General features: G+C 40.5%; 1 protein-coding gene across 2 annotated transcripts; it reads right to left on the bottom strand.

Annotated features, from left to right (window-relative positions):
* Nucleotides 1-591: 591 nt before the first annotated feature.
* On the bottom strand, nt 592-10,216 carry tfap2d (transcription factor AP-2 delta (activating enhancer binding protein 2 delta)). 2 transcript variants are annotated; one of them, XM_043218787.1, is made up of 8 exons: nt 9,978-10,216; nt 8,781-9,278; nt 6,603-6,663; nt 3,786-3,951; nt 2,822-2,940; nt 2,148-2,289; nt 1,681-1,794; nt 592-1,444 (listed from the first exon to the last, which is right to left on the bottom strand). In XM_043218787.1, exons 1-8 carry the CDS (start codon nt 10,014-10,016, stop codon nt 1,228-1,230), a joined length of 1,356 nt encoding a protein of 451 aa, XP_043074722.1. In that variant the 5' UTR covers nt 10,017-10,216; the 3' UTR covers nt 592-1,227. The 2 variants fall into 2 exon arrangements, with proteins under 2 accessions (XP_043074722.1, XP_043074723.1); XM_043218788.1 differs by lacking the exon at nt 9,978-10,216 and adding an exon at nt 9,426-9,959.
* Between the last annotated feature and the right edge of the window lie 8,482 nt (nt 10,217-18,698).

Raw genomic sequence — 18,698 nt, 5'->3', positions numbered from 1 at the left:
GTCGGTTATTGACTTTGCAAAGCCTTCCGGTGCAGTATCGTGCCGTTAATGATCTGTTCTGCTCGGGTGCTTATTTATTCCACATCAACCTTTTTTTTTTCTTCGTATAATGTATTCAATAATAGTCCAAAAATCGAGTTTAGCTGCATTGTGAGTGTATTTAGAATTGATAAAATTCAGTAATTGTACAAACAAATCTCTTTTCGTAATGTTCTGTCAATATTTGGCTTTTTGTTGTATGAGTATTTTCGTTTTCGGTGCGTAAACGAGTGAAGCAAAGCAACTTTTTTTTGCAGCTTTTATTCATCTATTAAACCTAAACCAGAAGGTCTTCAGGCTCATTAAAAAAATGCTATGCTCCTATAGATTTCCTGAAGAAGGATGATGAAAAGCCAGAGAGGCAGGTCAGCCGAAGACTTAGGACCGACTCAGATGAGGGATGTTTTTTTGGCTTCAGCAGGTAGTTAGGTTGCAGCATGTGTCTGATTAATCAATAAGGTGTTGTCTGTGCGGAATCCATTGCAAATGCACACAAAAAAATTATTTGTACATTCAAGAAGAAGCACAAGAATTGAAGTCTAGTCAGGTGGGTTAATATAAGACTTTGAGCAATATGCTTTATTGAACACCAGTAGTTTGCATGTAGGGTTATTTCATATATGTAGTTCAAAGCCTACAAGAAAAGATTGAATTTATATATTTATATATAACTTTTTTACAAATGCAGTCAAGAGTTCGTGTTCTGGAACAACAGTGGGGAACGTCAGTTTCAGATGGTGTACAAAGTTTAACATGCACAATATACAGTAACTAACAGGGAAAGTTACCTGTAATAATTTACAGTCTCAAACTGACCTCAAATTGGGTCTGGCCAGAAATGGAATGTGAGTCTTTTAATAAAAGATATTGCATTTTTTTAAAATCATTATTTAAACTAATTACATACAGACAAACTTTAAGCAAAATAACTTCTTCGATAACTTAGAAAATAACGAAAATGGTTCGCGTTGGTCGTCGGGCAGTGAGAATGATGTGACTGGTTTGTACATACAGACAGACTCTCGTACAGGGAAAGCTGAGGTCATAGGAAGTTATGCCAGTTGTATAAATAAAACGCATATGGAATAAAAACCCTGTAACCCCGCCCCCAGTAGCCACGCCCTGAACGAGGCCCGCCCATCAGGGCTCGGATCAGGAAGTGGGAAAGCGGTCACTCCTGTGTCAGAGTCATTCCGTTTTCTCGATTTTACCGTCTTTCGTCTGTGCCTCGTTGGCTTTGCGAAGTGTTTTGTCCGAGTTGGAGTTGATCTGATTGGTGTCCGGCGTTCCCGTGCTCTTATTGGCCGAGTGTTTCTCCAGGTAATTAAGCATTTCGCTGAGAATCGTTTGAAAGGTGCTAAGAGCCGCGCAAATCGCTGGGGTGCCGAATCCATGCGTGATCAGACTAAAAAAGATCATAAAAATGGTGATTAATAACAATACTTGCATTAGCATATTTGCCTTACTAATAACTTGAACGTGGAAGGCTTTTTAATGCTGCTTGACATTGTAAACATATCACATAGTTTTACTTTATAATTGTAAATAAACGCAAATCATTTTCTGTAGATTCATGAGCCGACAGAGGTAACAGAAGTACAGTCTTATGTTTTATTTTACACGCAGGCTATAGTTTTATACCTGAAGTGTGTTAGATGTCTCTGAATGTCCAAGTCCAGAATAGGTGTTGGTCTAGAGGAACCGAGCGGAGATCGATCCTGACTTAACAAATCCTGAAACTCCTTACAGATCTGCCTGCAGAGACACAGAGCCATTCGAACAGTTACAAGGACGCATCTCCAAAATGCAAACCAAAGCAGCATTCCTCATAATTAATGCATAGACCAGATTTAATGAGATCTTAGTTTTCATATGTTACACGAATGCAAACACGTATCCCGTTCCTCCGATCCTCAATAATAAAAGCTCATTCTCTAAGGTGAGTCTGTTTTTGAAGACGAGTTCTTACGTAGACAGACCGCACTTGATCATTCAAATCTGCTGCATACGAAGCTCTAATTTAGACATGTAATATTTCACATGTCTATCCAGTTAGGTGGCATGCACGAACACATTTGGCTAAAAGCAGTGAAGAACTGCGGTCTTACTTGGTGGCCAGCACCATTTTCTTGCGCGCATTCTGTTCCTTTGGTTCCGTATGCTGCCGGGCGAGATGCTCCCCGACCGCTTTGGTGGGAAACTCTGTCTCACAGGTGTAACCAAAGTCTCGAGCCAGATGTAGCGCTTCCCCTACACACACAGAGGAGGAAGACGAGGGATGAATGGAGCAGGGAAATCAGTTCAATCTCTAAATGCTGCCTAAAAAATTGCATGGATGTTGCATCAATCTGTCTCGCACCATTCTAATTTTTTAAACTCTTCCCTTGAGTAACAGAGATTTTGTCTGTAGACTAAAAATATTTCAGACTTTTACTTTTATGCCAGAATAGATTTGCTTCGATCTTAATAAGAGCTCGTCCACAGCAAGCGAGAGCAAACCAAAACGGACGCATAAAAACGCTTACAACCTGTTGAATTGCAAAAAACGCATTCAACAGGTCCTTGCGAATTATTACAACAAAAATACAAGAACAAGTTGCTCACATTTTGCATCATATTTTATCTCCGCTTCCTTTAAATAACTCAAACTAAATTGATTAAATTAGTCGATGTACAGCGTTAAGTCAAACCAAGACAGAAACTAAAGCATGTTTATGAGAACACCAATGAACCGGATGAGAGTCTGCATTATTAACAAAAAAAAGCACAAAAGACTCCATACCTTCCACTAAAGAGGTCAACAGCGTGACGTTTGCTGCTTTCCTGCGGCCTGCTGGGAGATTGAGTCCCAACCTGTCCAGTTTCTCCCTGAGGCAGCGACCGCCGTTCTTTGACTTGGCCCTGACCCACACAGATGGAGAAAGTCCATCAGCAACACGCTTGCATTCAACCGACATGTCACATTTCATATCCACTGTAGAGCTTTCGCTGCCACCCTTTTAATTTTTTTTGGGCCAAAATGCTTTTAAATCATTAATCCTAAACTAACTAAAACGGTTCCTTACATTTTTCAAAGACGTCATTTAAAAACTTTTTAAGGCTAAGCATCGCAATGCGTATTTTCCCCATGCATCGGCTCCTTTCGGGCTGCAATGTGTATAAAGAGTAATCGAATATTTACTCAACAACCGGTGTTCAGTTTTACCTTTATATACACTAAATTTCTGAATGTCTTCCTGTCGATTCTTTTGTTACTGCAGGCGTTAATGAACCTGAGCTTGCCCAGCATGTGTTGTTCTGTGTTTAAAATGAGTGTGTGAATGTGTGTGTGTGTGTGTGTGTGTGTGTGTGTGTGTTTTTCTACTCTCTTCTCGTCACTGGCCTCATTTCTGCTCTCCAGTCTGTGTCCCTCATCAATAATGGAACGTCAGCTTCACTGTTCTCATTCCCTCTCCATCTCTCTCTCTCACACACACACATCCAGCCACATTCTCTTCTTTATCTCTGGATTAAGTGTCCAGGACTCCATGTCCCTTCTCTTTTTCCTCTTTTTTTGTCTTGCTTTCTGCTTTTGCCAATGAACCAAATGTATAAAAAGGAAATTCATTGCTCGACGCTTTGAGAAAATATTTCGATTGACTAATTGCGCTTCTCTTTGACGTGGTTTCCTAAAACCGGACGCTTCCAGGTGTATTTTAAAATTCCAAACGTGTGCATGAGTTTCATGTCTAAAGTTCATCTCTTACCGTCTTAAAATCCCGCCGAGCAGTGAGGCATTGAGACACTCTGGAGGAGACAGGCGACGTTTGACTTCAGCTATGGTGACTTTGTACTTTGAGGTAGAGCTGAGTAGAGAAAGTCTTCCTGGTACAGAGCAGAACAGGTCTGTAGGGTTCACTACGCACGTGCCACCTGCGCAAAAAAAAAACAAACCTTTAGAAAAGACCGGCGACGGGGTGTTTGCATGGTCTGTCTGGGGGCTGCAAATAAGAAAATCAGCCATGTGCAAGCTGGAAACTGAATAAAAATGCAAAGAAATCGATGTAACATGATGCATGATCATTCATAATGCTTTGTTTATTTTGCAACTATGCATTGAAGCTGTGCTGTTGTATATGAGAGGCTGGCGGCGTAAAATGGCTATGAGCTTAAAATATATATATATCTACAAACAAGCTTATGCATTGTAACCCTTTTAAGTTCTAAAACATTTTTTGCTTTCTCCAATTCATTTTAATAGATCACAGATGAGTGCAAACATGCCATATAGTTAATATGATCAAGCTTGCACGCAACTTCTAATAGTTTTAAGCATTGCATGTCAACCACCTGTGTGAATAATTGTGTTGTGTGCATTAGTTTTTTTGCGCATCTAACTGCGCATTAAACAGCACGCGTTTATTTATTAGGCACTGTACATGCCAGATCCATTTACGCTGTAAAGATCACAAGTTCAAATCAATGGCCCGGCTACCTTATTTAGCCACACGTGTGTATTTGTGTTTGAGTGTGTGAACGTGTGTGTTCCTGAAAGAGTTTTCTGGCTAGCGGGCCTCTAACCTGCTCCTCATCAGTCACCCTAAAGCGCTCTGACAAACCCAAGATCTCTGCTAGCATGCAAGTTCACTTCACATTAATTCCACCCAAAATGTTTTGATTCAAAGTAGTTTGTATTTTATGTTGCCAAGGGCAATTGAAAAAGAGCTATTGCCGGTAGTCTGGTCGCGCGCGCTGGGCCCAGAGGCGATAGCGGGTATTTAAGCGCGAGGGAGAGTAGCCCGAGGCAGCGCGCGAGCGATCACAAAGCGAATCAAGCGCTTTTTGCGAGTTTGCCACGAAAATTAAAGAAAAAAAGACATAGGCCAAATGTCATTCTGTTTCTATTTCAACTGTAGCGGCGGTGTGTGTTTACGGCGCGCGTCTCACGCTCATCACCCAAAACACACGCCCGCACGCACGCACGCAGGCAGGCGCGCGCCCGCGAGCGTGCACGCGCACCGCGAGAAAACGGCGCGGTGTGCGCGCGCGCGCGCGCGTAAAGGCGGGGTGACGCTTGATCAAATTCCTGAAAGCTAAGAGGGATAATCATGATTAAAACACAGACGACTTTTCTAAGTAGGATCCTCGTTTCTTGACTGATTTCTTTTGAAAAAGGTTATCTGAATATTCAACGAAGCCAAAGCTGCAGTCAGTGTGAACAACATTAATATGATCTCCACTGAATTTGGAGCCGCGCTGCATTAACATATCAAAGCGTGCGCCCGAGGCGCGAGAAGCTATCGATACCGGAGCGCGAGGTAAAGCAATGATTATTGGTTGTGATGGTTGGAGCGGCGGAGCTCGCGGCTAAATCCTGCACACCATTAACTGGAAGTGATGGCGAGCCCAACACCTAGACAGAGTTTATTAAAAATTAAGCGCCCGAGACACCGCTCGCTTTATGGCAAACTCCACACGTGTGTCGATCCGCCGCCGCTTTGAAGAGACAGACAAAGATGCGACTGATATTAAGAAAATATTAAGAAACGTGGAACACGATTCGATTCATCCGCACAAGACTCGCGATTTTACAAAATACCGCGGCAGACAGAGCATACTAAAATGCTTCTGAGATTATCTTGATGGGCTCTCAGCGGAGAATGACCTTGAGAAATGTATGTTTTATGGGGGAAGGGGGGCGAACTTCTGAAAAATATATAGGTTCCTTAATTATGCAGTCTCTGACTAATTAATATAGTTTCTCTGGATTGCGACGTCAGACAGTAAACATGCTTTGAGACAAAAGATAACATTAATTTCAATACAAGTAATGCACATTTTAAAAGGAACACGAACGTTTGGGACAGCATAAATACTAATAATAATAAAAATACAATTTCAACGTCCGAGATTTGCCTTTTCACATATAACACATTAAAGCATAAAACGATTTTGCACCTTTTTACCTGAAATAAAAATGGATGCATCAAATATGTGAATATAACATGCATTCAATTAAACTAAATTCGTCGATATTTTCCCGACGACACTGAAATGTTTATTATTTCTGTTTCATTATTTTTTTTTAATTTATGTTTCTTAGTAAGCAATAATTTAACAGCCTAACAATGAATGCTGTAGGCCTGTTGGCATTCACATTAATGCAATTCCTTATGAAAGGAAAACAAAATGTACAAAACATTTTCCAAATAAATTATTTCCCTATAAATCGTTATTAAAATGCTACTATTACAGTTCTTGGTACACAAAAAAAACAATATTTTTGGATTCACACATTAATAAAACAAACGCTATTTTTCTTTATTCTTTAAAGACAAAAGGCAAAAATGCGTAGGCTACTAAATATACAAAAAAATTAATCGGTGGTCATTTTTTCGTATTTACTTTAGCTGTATATTATACAATGAGAATTAAAATCGTGGTTAAATCTAGACTGACGTTAGTGCAAATATAATTAGAAAACAACACCTTATAAAATAAATTAAATGAGTGTGTGCTTCACTTGCTCTCTATTTATACTGCATGTGTGTGTGTGTGTGTGTGTGTGTTGTGTGTGACCTTACCTCTCCGAATCACTCCACCTTGTCCATTTAACACGAGTCCGCATTGCGCGTCTACAGATCCCTAGACACACATACACACATACATCAACTTCATTATCAATAATAAACCAATCTTACACGTCTGCATCAGTATTTAGGTTTCGACGAGGCATGTGACACATTAAACAGACCACGTGGTCGCAGGTAGCCAAGCTGCGATGCTAACGGAACCTGTTACATTATGATGTCAAACCAACAGATTATTATTTTGCTTTCTCTTATCAGTGATGTCATCAGCCAAAGGAACACTGGATGGCATCAAAAGAAAAGAGTTAATCCGTCTCGCGAGCCGCGACCAGTCTGGAGGCCAAGTCAGACACGCAGCCTTAAAAAAAAAAAAAAAAAGCACCCACACACGCTCACATCCATACTGACACCATACTGGCGTGCTCTTATAACCCTTTAACAAACTCATGCTCTATTTTTCTTTTCCCCGCAGTTAAAGTGATTATAAAATCAATATACAAACCCGTCGGATCAGGCATAAATTACGCGTGTGCTTGTGTTAAAGGTGCGGCAGCTTCTATTGTTCCGCGTGCCAAATCTGTTTAGCGGCTCAAAGATGCGCCTGTGCGCGCGAGACCGACCGCATCTGTTCCACGGCCTTCACCGGCCGCGCGTTTTCATTCAGCACCAAAGAAAGGTCCAAAACCTTTTCACGGGACGTATGTGTTGCTTTCTGTGTTTTTGTGCCCGTTCTCCTGTGGGCCTTTTTGTGTGTGTGTGTGTGTGTGTGTGCGTGCGAGCGCGCGTGCAGAATGTTCCCGAACACGCGACAGCAATAATAAAACGAATCATTAAATTGTTTTGTTTTTTTTTTTGTAAAAAACACATCTAAACTTTATACTGCGGTACAGCTCAAAAATATAAAATAGCATGATTTTTAAAAAAAACCACGTGATAAAAATACTACGCTACAAAATTGCATCTCTGCTAAAATATCTTAAAATAGCTTACGAATGTTTTCTGACAAATTATGCTATTGCAAAATAAAATTAAATGTGGAATAAAAAAAAAAGTAGGCTGGCCGCACTGGCGTTATGTTTCTGTATTGCTGATATTTTGGTGTTATTGATATTATTTTTCATATTATTTAAACGGCCCTGCAAAACATGACGCAAATGAAAAAATAATTATTCAACAATTATTTATTTTTATTACTAGTCAAAGCAATAAAAATGACACTTTTTATATTAGTATTTTACCGTTATCTAATCTTTATAAGAAACAATTATTGGATTATTATTTAAATACTATTAGAATTTGATTTCAGTAAAAAAAAAAAAAATGATCAAAAACGTAATCTGCTATCTGAAGTGTGTTCTCTCAAATGCAATACGTTTTATCTGCCGAATCTCACTGTCGCAGCGAAGGATTAAAAGGATTGTATAATTATTTCGATTTTAACATATTTTTGACTCACCGGTTAAACTTGAGCTGTTTCAGATGTCTGTTGCATAAATAACCAGTTGATTGACATTAAGTCCTAAATTGGATAAACTACGGTGCTCTACTGCGGAGGATTTGCCTTTTGTTCGCACTTTTTCAAGCCCTTAATCCGCCTTTTAACGGGGGAAAAAGAAACAGCGGCTTTACAGCAGCGAGGCCCGACATACGCGCAGCCGAATTCAGACTTCTCAATATTCACTATATTAAATATGTAAAATCCACCGGCTAAATCAACCGAAAAAAACGTGCTTCCAAACGTGTTGAAATACAGATTTAAAAATTCTTATTTCGCACGTTGAAAAACAAACAAAAAAACCAACGCATTTCTGCAAACCAGACGATTTTGTTTCCCGTTGCAATTTCCCCCCGTGTGAATCGTTTTATTTTAACGAGCCGTTTCGAAATACTAACGTTATTAAATTAATTTTAAAAGGCCGCGAAGAAGCGATCGCTCGGCCTCGGGTTTATCTCTTTCGGTCTCTCCTGACGTCTAAGGTTTTTTTTTTTTTTTTTTTTTTTTTTTTGTCGAAGCCCTGGGGCAATCGTTTCTTCTGTTCGGGCAGTGAAAGTGACTACACAACATCCCCGAAGGCGTCGACTTCTCTGCAGCCCGCGTACGCGTGAGACGGCGGTGACGCGCTGAGTGTGTGTATTTTGTGCTTGAACGGTAGAAACGCCGGTGAGGTGTACCTGTAGGTCATCTGCCCCCGGTGGCGGCAGCCCCAGACCCGCCCCGGGCAGCAGTCTTTGCTCGGGGTGCATGCCGTACTGAGAGCCGTGGCTCATGATTGACAGGTCATGCCTGCGGTACGCGTCCAGACAGCCCAGTTCCCGCCGCTGCTCGTCCAGGCACGAGGACTTGAGCGCGCGGGCGTTGTGAAGGTTGATGAAGTCCGCCGGTTCGCCGTGATGGAGCTGCTGGTAATACTGCTGCGAGTGGTGGAGAGAGTTTAACGAGTACGCATCCGGGTTCACGGCCGGGTGGCTGTGCTGGAACTCGTAGTGGAAGGACTGGTGGTGTAAGGGCGTGTACTGGTGGTTCGTGGGAAAATACGGGGAGGCAAATTCGGTTCCGGTAGCTGGGTATGTGAGCGGAGACGATGAAGAGTAAGCGACAGACGAGTTGGCCACAGATTCCAAGCATCCGAGTTGCATCAAACGGTAGCTGTTTGATCCGTCGTGACGTATCTGCGCGGGCAAAAAAGAGAAAAATATGAGGGATGTCATTTACACGCGCTCGCAGCGATCCGCGCGCATTTCTCACGCGGCGGAAACTCAAACCTTCCCCAAACACACAAACACACACAGCAGCTCAAAGTGTCTTTAGAAAAGTACCTGACGGCGATGTCATCTCTCCGTGCCTGGGAGGGAGTGCGTGAAACACACTGCAAACTGCTCCACGAGCTCACAGCGTTTTTTTTTTCCTCCCTCACTTGTCTATCATTTGCCGCGGAGTTTGTTATTTGACTGTATTATTATTACTGCATCCGCGCAAACGCTATTAAAAGCCGTTTTGTGCCAAGAGTCTACGGCCGTTTCTCAGCAGGTAAGCACAAGACAAGAGAGTCTGCACGACTAATAATTATGGCATATATATATATTTATATATATATGAAAAGAACGAGCAAACGGTTCCAATCACGACGGAGACTTTTACATGAACTCCAGAGAGCCATATTCGCCACAGAAAAAGAACTGAATAAAACTAACAGTAAAAGCCATTTTCGCTAGAAACAAACACACGGTATTTCTCCTCGCCTCGCAGCAAACTCCCCTCAGAAGTCTTAACTCTTAAGTGATCGCGATTTCCCTTCAATGCCACGCTACGCTGAATGAAATGAAATTAAAACGATTTTTTGTGAGGTGATAAGAAATGCGTTTAAATACCTCCGCGTCGTGCACCAGTCCCGGAAATGTGGCTGACATTCTCGCGATCCAATAACCCGATTTCCTCGCGCTGTTGGACGAACGAAAGAAAAAAAATCCCCAAAATAGCGCGTGAAAATGAAATGTCGCCTCGCGCAGTCGGTAAAAGCGGCTGAAATGCCTCCCCTCTGCACAAAGCGCTCCCTGGCTCGGATTTTGTACTTGCTGGGTATTTCTCCGGCTGATGTCGTAGGTCCCTTGGTAATATAGAAGTTTTGAAAATTAAGCATCAGCATTGAGGAAAGGGAGGACAATAGAGAGAGCAGCCTCATCCCTGGAGACACGGAATAAATATTGTATCTTCGCCTAATAAGGAACCAAGTGCGCTTTCAACATTTTTGATGATTTTTGTGGACATTTCTTTAAGGTCGTTTGCGCTTTCTTTAGCAGGGCCGGTTTTATTTGTCTCTGTTTTCCTCGCGGCTTTACCATTTACCTGCTTTTTGGATTTTTTTCAGCAACACGTAAGTTTAACTCGGTGTATTGTGTCACTGTAATTTGGATTGCACGATTAAACGTTATGTTTTGTTATTTCACTGCTTCACAGTGTGGTCTTGATCTGTTTCTTTTTTTTTTATCAAATATTTTAATTTCTGCTTAACTGAACGAGAGGCACTAGCATGGCAGCAAAATTTATTACAGATATGGTACAACGGATATTTCCCTTTTTACGTTTTCTTATTTATCGTCACGCAATGCTTTTTTTTTGAATGAATGAATCGTAATCGAACAATTTCGTTAATGAATAATGTTGCACAAAACATCAAATCTACGAATGATTTAAATACCGTTTTAATGCCATGGGACGCGAATAGCCTGTTTACACCACTTTATCGTCCGCTTTGTGCAGTAATTCGACCACATTATTATTTAATTCATTTAGCAGCCTGTTTTAGATTCTTTAATACGGTGTAGTTCGGTAATGGCTCGACCGGTTCGGCGCTGCACGGTCACTTTTGATTCAGTTTAATTCTCGTGCAACCAATTCAATCAACATTTATCGTTTCTGCTGTGCCCACCGCTAACCGAACCGGGACGGTGACGGTCTGACCCACGCTGGAAGTGTTTTGTGCACGTTTAGGGTGATGAGTGGGGCGCGCGTGGGGGGTCATCGCTCAAATCAGCCTGTCGGTCAAATTTACGCTTTAAGAGCCACACAGGTGCGCGAAAAGACACCCAAAGCATGTTTAAAAAAAATCTAAAATATTACTAGCTATATATACATATCGCTGGTGGGACAATAAAGCCTCTAATGACGTTTAACACTTTATCAGGAAGACTTTCTGCTCGTGCAAATGTGTGTTTAAGTCAGTCCCAGTCATTCGCCTCGTTCTCAGCGTTTCTGAATGTCTCCTCCCTCCCCAGCAGCGAAATAGTCGAGCCTTTAGGTTTTTTTTTTGCGTCTGCGAGGGCTTTGGCAGTTTTTAAGCGTTTAAAAAGCTGATGCTACCCTTATTTAACCCAAATTACCGCCATTACCGCGGGCTCGCGCCCTCGTGCATGAGAAGGGCGGACGGAGACGCCTCGAGCGCCCGGTGTCTCGCGCAAAGGGAGGATCCTCTCACAAACATACACATATACTACTGACGTATTCCGCTTCATAAATGTTTTAACCGCAAAACAACGCGAGGGAAGGGAAGCCTCGTTTTATTTTCATTTAATGGGCCAGTTAAAACGGCTGATGTTATTTTAAGTAGACATTATCGAGCAGGCCTACATCGTTGGCTCTTTCTCTCCGTTTCTGTGGCAAACAAAACAGGAAACATTTGATGCTTGAAGACCCAACACCAAGATGGATTCAGATGAACGCAGCACAAATGTAGGCCAAATTAATACAGCCAAACATAGCCAACAAACTCAACGCCGAATAACAAAAAACACGATGGTGGAATAAAATGAGTTGGCGTAAATGCACTTTAAAGGTTTCGAGGTGACTGTGCAAACGAATCGCCCAGCAGGAGGCTCTTATGAAATAACACGGTCTGGTTTCAGATATATATCTATCTAAGGCCTCCAGGCAGACTGTAAATTACACGATGTGAGCGCGAGAGAACCCGTCCTCTCACGTGAGGGATTAGAAGCTTTCGCTTGTGTAGTCTGCGAGAGCTCGCGGGATTGAGCGAAGCACCAGTTGCACGGTAGACGGTCTTAATAGGGCTTAACGCGCAAAGCAGCGGATGCGCATATGCACGCTATACCGGTCGGGGCTCGAGTCCATCTGTTCGGTCTAGATGCTCCTCGAGACGGTTCCGCCACGTAAATCCGCCGGCAATCCGTGGAAAATTAGAAATAAAAATAACAGATGCAAAATGAAACTTTAGAGGAGGTGTCCATCCCAGTCTAGATTGACCCAGAGTTGACTGTAATTGATTTAACATTGGATTAAAAGCGTCGCAAACTGTGACTGGCAGCTGGCTGCCACCAGATCATAAGTACTGTCATTTGGAGCAGCAACAATCAAAAACCAAGACAAACATGCCGGTGACTCTTAAAACCTGAATTAATTTGAAACCGTATCAAGCATCGTGTTTTGTCCGTTTAAAGAAAGTTGCAATAACGTTAGGCATTTCTGGAAATATCAGTGCAAACATGGTGAATTTATCCAACTGTAGAGTTAGTCATTTAGCAATTTCGCAATGGCTAATCCAGTTCAGCATATCAGAAAATCCACTTGATAGCCACCGCTTGTGATTAAAAACACCTCCTTAAAGAAGTAATCGACGCTCTCAAAAAGTTTGCCAGAACGTTGCTCTTTTTCCTAAACAAACTTTGGCACCAGTTATCAAATGACTCCTATAAATATAGAGTGAATCTAAAATATGAGGTAGTGATAGAGAGAGAGAGAAAAAAGGGTTTAATTCAACTTAAGTGCATAGGCTTTATAGTGAAAATAATGTAGCTTTACACTATGTAGTGGACTATTTTGACAAGCGGCCAGATGAAGTTCATGTAGTCGAGGATGTGAGTGAAGCTCAATATGGTGTCGGCGTCCGTTAAGTAACGGCTCTCCACACTGTTAAACACGAAATAAGGTGTTTACGAGTTAATTATAATTACAAAGTGTGCAGTTCTCATCGACGTGACCTACATTTACCACACACACACACACACACACAGTTTTATATGCTAATAGATTTGGAGGGGGAGGGGCGCAGCGTCAGTTTCAGCGCGTGGTGTTTGTCTTATTTAATGAAGTGCACTAAATTAATTTTCTCTGTTGGGATTTTTTTGGGTTCATTTCATTAGATGTTTAACCGGCTATATAGATACACGTAACATTTTTTACGCAGCTTATGCCATAAAAGGTTAGCTGTAAAAATTACAACACGATCCGACATTTACCTAAGAGCCTCCGTCTGTTCGGTCCTTTTCGTAAGGACTTCCTTCCATACAAAGGACGGCCTATTAAATGTGGGCGAAAGGCTTCAAACGCACAAACTGTTGATGAAAAAGTGCGAGAGGATTTCAACCAGTCTACACTTACGCTTAACAGTTTTTTCCAACCCTAGATCTGTCAAAAAAAAAAAAAAAAAGAAATCAGCCAAATGTAGTGTCTCGACAAACGACCAACTGAAAATTCATTTCACCCAGTACACAAACACCGCGGACCGCCCGTGTATTATTTTTCCTTGAGTGAACTAAGCCGAATCTTAAAAATTAATTTAAATCTATACTCGTGCCAGATGCGCGCAAAATGAGCGTTAATTAAAAGAACAATCTGCCAAAATAACGGCAGAGCGCGGACGCTCGCACGGGCGCGCGCGCGCAAAACCGTAACGAGTTAGGCCTCAGCATTGCTTTCACGAGCTAATATAAAATGTGTTAAAACAATAATGGCAGTAATTCACATAGCTAATGTAGATAAAGTTCTTTAAAAAATGGTCCATAAAAATAGCATTATTTTTCAACAAACTTGGAATTTCTGATATATTTAAAGAATAAATTCTACATACAGCATGTGCTCGTTGACAGTCTTTAACCTCTGCCATCGTTTCATTTCTTCATTAGTTCCGAGCCAGAGGTCCGTCATAAATGGAGGGTCGCCAAACTTCTGGACTCAGTCGGTTTTATAGTGATGTAAAGCTTCAACATCATTCCAACACTGTGCAATAACCAGCTCTCAAACAACATTTCTCAAAACAATTCTTAATTTAAAAGCACTTCATGTGCTAAAATGGGGTTCACCTGTAGAGGACAGCTTGTGGATTTCACCATCAAAAGTCGTATTAAACTCCATTTTGGGCATGAAAAAGGATCGATACTCCATTATGTTCACGAGTGGCAGAGCTACACAATGAGAAAAAAACTGATATTAAATGAACAGCTTTCATGTTCGGTGAGATTTCATCGACTGAGCACGTAGTTTGATTTTTTAATCCAGTTCAGTTTAATCCAATTTCACCTAATCTAGATTATCTGTCATTACTAGCCTACTCATCCTCTTTAACAGAGGTTATTCAACAAGCTTATTCCACAAGATAACAAAAACTATCAGTTAAACGGTTAGTTGTTGTTTATAGTTGGGATAGCCAGATCTATAACCCATCCTGCAGTTATCAATGGAGTTAGTGAATATGAATAGTGCGTCAAATAAAAACGAAAATTCGTGGTAATTATGCGTAACTATGTATATTAGACTGTATACGCTATGCAGGGTTATGGTTGAGGTAGATGCACGCAAAACTGCTTATACGCACGACAAAAAAAAAAAACGTATTATATGCACGCAAACACGCGCGTGTCATATACACTACAAAACCCATTACGTATCAATACCACGAGCTTTACTATATAGCGATGAGACCGGGCTCCAAAATAAATTATAATAATAATAATAATAATACTGTGCAAACATTTGAGATTCTTTTTTGTTATTGCTGAATAATGTTGAATTTTCTTCTCCTGCATTATACTACATGCAACTTGTTTGAGCTGCGCCCTCTACCGTACAGACTTGAATTTACATTTCCTTCAGCCCGAGGCACTTTCTCACTTCGTTTTTGTTGTAAAAAGGGCCTTTACATCTGTAAAATAACTTATATATACATATATATATATATATATATATATATATATATATATATATATATATATATATATATATATATATATATATAATATAAACAAAAAGCAAGATTAAAAAGTAACGTAACACATTACTTTCCATAAAAAGCAACTAAGTAATGTAATCATGTACTTTTTTAGGAAGTAACGTAATATTCTAATACATTACGTTTTAAAGGTATTTCCCTAAAACTGTTGCCTAATAATCATTATAGTACAGCCAAACTGATCACGTGTCTATCAGTAGATTACCTTTACCGATCTACTCTCTACTACATTCTGTGTGTTTAGCTTTTATCTGTCTTCAAAGGCAACACCGTTTTCATCCAATTAGAACAGATAATATTAATTCGGTGTCGCATATTCACGTCAATGAAGTTTAGAGCAAATAACATGCTATTTTAAATAAATAAGTAAACTTGGAGACTAGCGTACCGCAGCCCGCCCTATTGAGCACACGTTACTTAGTGCAAATCAGTCAGTATTCATTCACAGAACAGTAAAAAATGTTGGAACGCAACAAAATGTTGGTTCTTTGAATGCATGTAAATGCACAGTGTGTCTGCTGTGTGTGTGTGTGTGTTAGTGTCAGAGACCCTGAGGCCTGTACCAGAGGGCGGGATTAGCTGTTACGTTCATTCAGCACAAAATGGATTCCGATATCAGATAGAGCAGGGCAAGAGGTGTATCTCTTTCTCTCTTCCTCACACACAAACAATCTCCTTCTGACTCGCTCACTCACTCGTTCTCTCTCTCTCCTACTCTCTTATACATCCCGACTTTTGCTCTTTGATCGTGTAATTCCTTTGTAATCTGTTAAACGAGGTCGTTTTGTTTATGGATATGAGCTTAATTAGCAGGCAAAACAAGAGAAAATCACTTATACGACTGCACAAAAACACTCAGGGAAGGAGACGGGATTGGAAACTGTAAATGTCGGTATCTGTGGCACCTTCTAAGCAGGAAAACCGCTCGATGGTAACAAAAGTTTTACTCAAGACGATCTGGATTCTGAACAATCACCCGAAGTTTATTTGCGATCGGCACTGAGCAACAAAATCATTTGAAACATCCGTAAAATCCTTCCTGAAACACGTGGACGCACGGTCAGGAACGGAGAGAGAGATGCAACGAAAAAGGCGGATAAACAGACCGACGGCCAAGGAATGTTGTGAACATACTAAGTGGTTCTGACGAAAGAGAGAAAAAGAAAGCAGAGAGAGGAAAGAGAAGTGATGCTATTGACTTCCTGGAGCTGAAGTAAATGAGGTTCAGCAGCAGTTCTGAGAAACGCCGGCTTGAATAAAACCTTGACTGGAAAAAACACAGCTGCCCGGAGAGGATGGAAAGTTTGAGCAGCAGTAGCATCGGCTCACTAATGGTCCAGCGCGGAAATTACACATTTGCTTCGTTTTACACTCATGCATTCATCCGAAACAAGCAAAAGCGATTAATCTGAGGAAGAAATAGCAGTTTAAATTAAAATGTACTGCTTAACTTCATGAAGACGACGACTGTATGTGTGTTCTAACGTACAGATTGTACAACTGTTTACAAATATTTGCAGTTTAAATACCACATATACCGATCAACGCTCTACAAAAGTCAGAAAACAAGAAAATAAAGCAGAAAAAACACCTCAGATGCAAAAATATCACTAAGCCACGCCACTTGGACACACCCACCCGTCTGATTGACTGACTAAGAGTTTGTCCAATCACAGCGTCCGTTTTAGAGGCATGAGGAGCACTGAACAGCTGGAGCAACAGCACCAGGGAAGACGTGCTCAGAAATTAATCGCGCTTTTGATCTATCAGTCATAATGAGAACAACACTCGTTTCAAAACACACACTCCGAGCTGCGCACATACTCAAAAATACACCAAATACACTACCTGCACTCCCCAAAACACACACACTGAGAACCTGTTCAAAGGAAAGCAAAGAAATAAACAAAGGAGAGAAGGCAACCCCTCCTCTCCTCCGGGAATTTTACTATTCTGCACTTCTCGGCTTCTCTCATCCCTCTCTTCCCACAATCCTTTGTGCTCGGAATAAAGCTGCTGATTATGAAGCCCAGAGCACTGAGACTCTGCTCACCTGTCAATCAAATAGTAACCTACACACACACAAGCACACACTCAATGTCAGATACTCTGTAACACACCCCGTCTCGTATAGGCATTATGACATTAACACCATTTCTCTAACACGCGATTATCAGATGGCTGAAAAGGCTTTCAATGACAACGTCCATCTTCATTTTTATTTCTCTTCTCATTACCACCACAAGAAATGAACCAGCATGCTCTTGGATAGGTTTAACAGCTAACTTTGATTTTACTTTGGGGCTTTCATTCATATTACGGTGTCCATGCCAATACAAAAAACTACAATATAATAAACTACAAAACAAAACTGTATCATTACAAGAAATTTAATTAAAGGAACTCTGCGATTAAACATGTGAATGTACCGCTGAATTGCAATTTATATATTTGAAAATAACATTGTATAATTGCTTTATTCTAAAGGGTCTGATTAGTATTTAGATAGTGCTGTATACTGTGAAATTGCATTGAAACACCAACTCATTTATGAGGAAAATATCTGCTCAATGCAAGTTAAAACTGCTGTTTATTTGAAAAAAAAAAAAAAGTTGCATGCCCAATTAAAAAAAAAAAAAAAAAGAAAAGGCACTTACATAGTAATTAAATGTAGCTAATTTTTGGAAGGACTAAAATCAGAAATGTGATTCTAATAATTTCATAAATACACTTGTTTTACTATTATTATTATTATTTTTTTGTTCAAACTTTATTCTGTTCACTGGAAGTTTACTCAACTACGACAAATTCCTCTTCTGAAAATAATAAATAAAAAATAATACTGTTATTCAGCAAGGATGCAAAAATGAAACAAATTCATAATGTTACTACATCAATTTCAAATAAATGCTGTTCTTTAGAACTCTCTATTCCTCAAAGAATTCTGAAAAAAAGCATCATGGATTCCACAGAAACAGTGCAACAGTTTTAAACGTTGCTAATAATAATAATAATAAATGTTTCTCAGCTTACACCACATCAGTAATTAATGATATTTCCAATTATATTCAAATAGAATCTAAATAGTGATAATATTTCACAAGATTGCTATTTTTGATCCAATAAATGCAGCCTTGGTAAGAGGGGTCTTCTTTTGAAAGCTTTTGAATGATCTGCTTTTGTATAACTCTGCTCAAAGCGTTTGAAATGAGTGAAAAGTTCACAAGTTCGAGGTGTTTTTGCATGTGTAACAGGATCATCTGTCACTGATAAGCTTTACCCCAAAACCATATTCAGGAAAAGAGCGCAAGACTTTCTGTCCTTCATTAAAAAACACAGTAATTACCTGAGTGACAGGTCGGTGTGCAGTTCACCCGGTGCTGTGTGCTTCACACACACACACACACACACACATGAGCACACACACTCCTGGAGGAGAGACTTTACAAGAGGTGTACGGTTAACTCATGCGGCCTGCTATGAGGTTTCCATAGAAACGGCTCTGTCCTGCGGCCTAGGTAATCCACAGGAGCTGTGTGTGAGAGTGTGTGCTGCGGTGCAGATGGGTAAA

Source organism: Puntigrus tetrazona, chromosome 20 (genome assembly GCF_018831695.1).
Source record: "Puntigrus tetrazona isolate hp1 chromosome 20, ASM1883169v1, whole genome shotgun sequence".
Lineage (NCBI taxonomy): Eukaryota > Metazoa > Chordata > Actinopteri > Cypriniformes > Cyprinidae > Puntigrus > Puntigrus tetrazona.
The sequence above is the reverse complement of the archived record's forward strand: the minus strand, read 5'-3'. Positions and strand labels throughout refer to the sequence as shown.